Raw genomic sequence first — 5,000 nt, 5'->3', positions numbered from 1 at the left:
CGGCGTTGAGATGGTTCCCAAAGGCCAACTAGCCCCCAAGACTGCAGCACTAAGAGCTAGTGCAATTTTGCCTACTAGTTCGTACAGTCCCCACTTTAAAACGCGTAATTGTGCAATTCATGTCAGTACAATCCTCACTTTAGACGTGCGAGTCTTTCTGTAAGTACTATCCTCACTTTTAAATGTCTCTGTGAAAATACAGTCCTTCCTTTTAAACGTGTGAGTGTATAATTACGTCTGGGCAGTCCCTCACAGTCCTCCTTCTCCATTCACTCTCTCCAGGAAGACCCTCAGAAGCAGCCGGACCAGTCACAGGCAGAGAATGCCAACGAACCGCCACCGGCACCAGTCCAGCAGCAAGCTGGGAACGAAGGAGAGGAACAAGAGGAGAAGAAGGAGGAGAAAGAGGAGGAGGAGGAAGAGGAAGTGGAAGCAGAAGCACCACCAGTGCCAGTGGAGGGTGGGGAACACGCGACGAACGGGGAGGGGGAAGAAGGGGAGGGGCAGGAGGGGGTGGTGGTGGAGGAGAGCCAGCCGATGTCTCTGTTGGTCCCTGTGGAAGAAGGGGGCGTGCATGCTGACTCGGAGGACACCAGCAGCAGTGGTGAGTTATGTTTTCTTCCCTTCTCTCTCTCTCTCTCTCTCTCTCTCTCTCTCTCTCTCTCTCTCTCTCTCTCTCTCTCTCTCTCTCGCCCGTATGTAAAAATGAATACTTTTGTGTGACGGGACATTACACAAAGTTCCTCTTTTTCTGTCATCAGTGTGTGAAGGTGGGAGACAGGGCGGTGGTGGGGAGGGGGGGGGGACATTATACAAAATTATTCCTCCTCTATCATCACTGTGCGTGCGCAGGGGGCAGGGGGAGGGGGGGCGGCGCGCTGGGTGGGTGGTGAGAGGACACTATACAAAATTATTCCTCCTCTATCATCACTGTACGTGCGCGCACGCGCACGTGTGTGTGTGTGTGTGTGTGTGTGTGTGCGCGCGCGCGCGCGCGCGCGCGCGTGTGTGTATATGTATGTGTTTGCATGCGTGCGTGCGTGCGCGCGCGCGTGTATGTGTGTGTGTGCGTGTGTGTGACGCGACATTATATAAAATTCCTCCTCCTCTCACTCAGGATGTCAAGTTGTGGTGATGGTGATGATGGTTTGGTGGTGGTGGTGGTGATGGTGGTGGTGGTTTGCATGCAAGTCTAGCTACCTGTAAATGTACTGTTGTCAGCATGTTTTTTGTTGTTGTTGTTTTCATGATTATTACTATGATTATGATGATGATGATGGTAATGACGACGATGATGATAACTATTGTCATTATTGTATTTTTGATACACACACATATAGATAGATAGATTAGATAGATAGATAGATAGATAGATAGACAGATAGATAGACAGATAGATAGATAGATAGATAGATCTGGTGAAATGAATAAGCTTAGACTTGTAGGTACTTTTCCACAGGAGAGGGGTTGGCCTGATGACATTTGATTTTAAAATGAACTGTGCATCTTAGTAGTTGCATACTGTACTCTGTGAAGGGGAGGGGAAGAGAGAGAGATGGAGAGAGAGAGGAATAGTGTGTCTGTGTGAGTGTATGCGTGCGACTGTGTGTGCGCGCGCATGTGTGTGTGTGCGTGAGTGGCGAGGGAACGTGTGTATATTTGTATATAGCTATTTGATTTTTGGTGCCATTCAAATTCTTATATCATTCTAATTTTAGTTTACTCTATATCTTTGTTGTTATGTTTTTATGTTGGCCACGTGCTGCTGCCAAAAAGAAGACCTCTGTACCAAAGTATAGACAATAAAGTTTGTGTATTGTATTGCGTATTGTATAACACAGGCGGTTGATGTGAGCTTAACTCTCTCACTCAGTACGGCCAGTCCTCTCTTCTCCTCTACACAGACCCATCGGATGTCCAGTGGGTGTCTGAATGACCCAACCTTTAGCTTCCGTCGTCAGAATTGTGGTATTCTTTGTCAACATTCACCTCTTCAGTATAAGAGCCTTCCGCTTGCAATATTTTGATGATGGTAATTGGCGTGAAACGCTGTTAACGTCGTCTCTTTCGCCGTTCGTATGGAGAGAGTTAACCTGATACTTAATTAAGAGAAACGCACGTATGTACTAACTTTCTTCATTCGCATTCTTCACTCACCCAATCGACATTAGCCTTACATATGGAGACTAAATTACATGTCTTTTCCCGTACAAACATGTCACACAGCAGACACCGCCGAGGCAGACATTGAAGCACCCCCACCACCTTCCACAGACATCGCAGCCGTCAAAGAAGACTCCTCAGATGACACCCAGTCACCAGCAGACCCCGGCACGAACTCCGACTCCGACTCCGACTCCGACTCTGAGCAAGATCTTCAGACGCTGGACCAGGCTGAGAACGTCTCTGAAGACGACGTGGAGAATCTCCTGAAGGACCTCCACAGCAACAACGATGTCCCGGTGGATGAGTCTGGAATGGGTGGAGAGGAGGAAGAGGAAGAAGAGGAGGAGCAGGAGGGGGATGAGGGATCCGCGGAGAGGGAGCTGATGCAAGTGACCAATCAGATTGAAGATGGGAACAGCGCTGCTGATGGCGGAAGCGGAAGTGGAAGTGGTGTTATTGGAGAGGGGGAGTACGCGCAGAGTCTGCTGAAGTACATCCTGTCCCATGGGGCGGAATACGGTAAGATAAAAGGGGGGGAAATGTGTTGTCTGGTTTGTTTCTAAAAGTACTTTCTGGGTCTTTTTTTTCGGGGGGAGAGGGGTGGTGGGGGGTGGTGGGTGGGGATGGTGTGGGGAGGGAGTGGTTTGGTTGTTTTGTTATTGTTTTCTGTTGTTTTGGGGTTGTTGGATTTTTTTGTTTGTTTTTGTTGTTGTTGTTTTTGTGTGTTTTTTGTTTTTGTTTTTTTCTTTTCTTTCCTTTTCTTTTCTTCTTTTCTGTTTTTCTTTACTCTGATTTAATTTAGTTGTTCGTTTGTTTGTTTGTTTTGACGGGCGCAATAGCCGAATGGTTAAAGCGTTGGACTTTCAATCTGAGGGTCCCGGGCTCGAATCACGGTGACGGCGCCTGGTGGGTAAAGGGTGGAGATTTTTCCGATCTCCCAGGTCAACATGTGTGCAGACCTGCCAGTGCCTGAACCCCCTTCGTGTGTATACACATGCAGAAGATCAACTTCGCACGTTAAAGATCCTGTAATCCATGTCAGCGTTCGGTGGGTTATGGAAACAAGAACATACCCAGCATGCACGCCCCCGAAAGCGGAGTATGGCTGCCTACATGGCGGGGTAAAAACGGTCATACACGTAAAAAAAGCCCACTCGCGTATATACGAGTGAATGTGGGAGATGCAGCCCACGAACGCAGAAGAAGAAGAAGTTTGTTTGTTTTTCACCTTCTTTTATTATTTCATCTGAACTTTTTCATTTCCTGTTTGCGATGGGCGCAGTTGTCGAGTGGTTAAAGCGTTGAACTTTCAGTCTGAAGGTCCCGGGTTCGAATCCCGGCTACCGAATGGCCAGGTGGGTACAGGGTGGAGATTGTTTCCAATCTTCCAGGTCATCAGATGTGCAGACCTGCTTGTGCCTGAACCTCCTTCTTGTGTATAGGCATGCATAACATCAAATGCGCACGTTAAGGATCCCGTAATCCATGTCCTCGTTCGGTGGATAATGGAAACAAGAACATACCCGACATGCACGCTCCCACCCTCACTTCCGAAAACGGAGTATGGCTGCCTATATGGCGGGGGGTCATACACGTAAAAGCCCACTCGTGTATACAAATGAACGTGGGAATCGCAGCCCACGAAGAAGAAGAAGATTTCATGTTTGTGTTTTATATTATTCTACCTTATTATATTGAAGCGTGTATTTCTTCTGTTGTCTAAATATTCTTTCATCTTATTTCATTTTACTCTTCCTTTCATTTTCATGCTCTCCATAATCATATTTCCATATATTTTTTCTGTATTTTCTTTATTGCTTTGGTTCTACAGTTTCATGCTGTTGTAACATTCTTTACTACCACTACTACTACGACTACTGATAATAATAATAATAATAATAATAATAATAATAATAATAATAATAATAATAATAATAATATTATTATATTATTATTATTATTATTATTATTATTATTATTAACAACAACATTAACAAAACAACAACAACAACAACAACAACAACAACAGCAGCAATAATAATAATAATAATAATAATAATAATAATAATAATAATCATGATCATGATCATAATGATCATGATGAGGATCATAATCATAAAACGACGATAAATTATATGAATTTTTCACCGAAGGGCTTCCATTCATGACATACATCATTCCCACAACAACAACAATAATAATTGTGTGTGTGTGTGTGTGTGTGTGTGTGTGTGTGTGTGTGTGTGTGTGTGTGTGCGTAATATTCCCCCCCCCCCCGCCCCCCCCCCCCTCCCCACACACACACACCCACTCACAACAGGACGTCTACCCGCCACAACCACCACTACCACCAACACCAACACCAACAACAACGGGTACCTGTACCCCGCCGATCCCTACTACCGACGCCGCCGTTCACTGGCCGCCCGAGCCCGTCTACCCCACATCCACCGTCGCCGCCACAACAGCCACAGTGAGCGGGAACTGTCCAGAGCCAAACGCACCAAGCGGGATCTCTTCGACGACAATCTCTACTACAACACTGACCGACTCTACGACCTGCGGGAACGGGAGAGGGAGGAGCAGGAGCTGGAGTTGGAGAGGGAGGAGGAGGAGGAAGAGGAGGAGGAGGAGGAGGCAGAGGAGGAGGCGGAGAGGAACGCGGAGGTGCAGCAGCTGCTCACCTACCTGGTGTGTTTGTGTTTGTCGTTATTGTTGGTGGTGGTGTTGTTGTTGTTGTTGTTGTGGTGGTGGTGGTGGTGGTGGTGGTGGTGGGGGTGTGGTGTGGTGTGGTGGTGGAGTTGTGGTTGAGTGGTGTGGTGGTGGTGGTGGTG

General features: G+C 46.9%; 1 protein-coding gene across 2 annotated transcripts in view; it reads left to right on the top strand.

Moving 5' to 3' along the window:
- The window catches only part of LOC143298034 (uncharacterized), a 120,301-nt gene that overhangs the window by 105,988 nt on the left and 9,313 nt on the right, over window positions 1–5,000 (top strand). Inside the window, exons 4-6 of one of the 2 annotated variants that reach the window (XM_076610698.1) lie at window positions 283–604; window positions 2,230–2,685; window positions 4,487–4,857. In XM_076610698.1, coding sequence (XP_076466813.1) covers window positions 283–604; window positions 2,230–2,685; window positions 4,487–4,857 — 1,149 coding nt within the window. Of the gene's footprint in view, window positions 1–282; window positions 605–2,226; window positions 2,686–4,486; window positions 4,858–5,000 lie in introns of both variants that reach the window. The other variant, XM_076610697.1, reaches the window with a different exon arrangement.

Source organism: Babylonia areolata, chromosome 23 (assembly GCF_041734735.1).
Source record: "Babylonia areolata isolate BAREFJ2019XMU chromosome 23, ASM4173473v1, whole genome shotgun sequence".
Lineage (NCBI taxonomy): Eukaryota > Metazoa > Mollusca > Gastropoda > Neogastropoda > Buccinidae > Babylonia > Babylonia areolata.
Note: the sequence above shows the minus strand (reverse complement) of the source record. Positions and strands in the feature narration are given on the sequence as shown.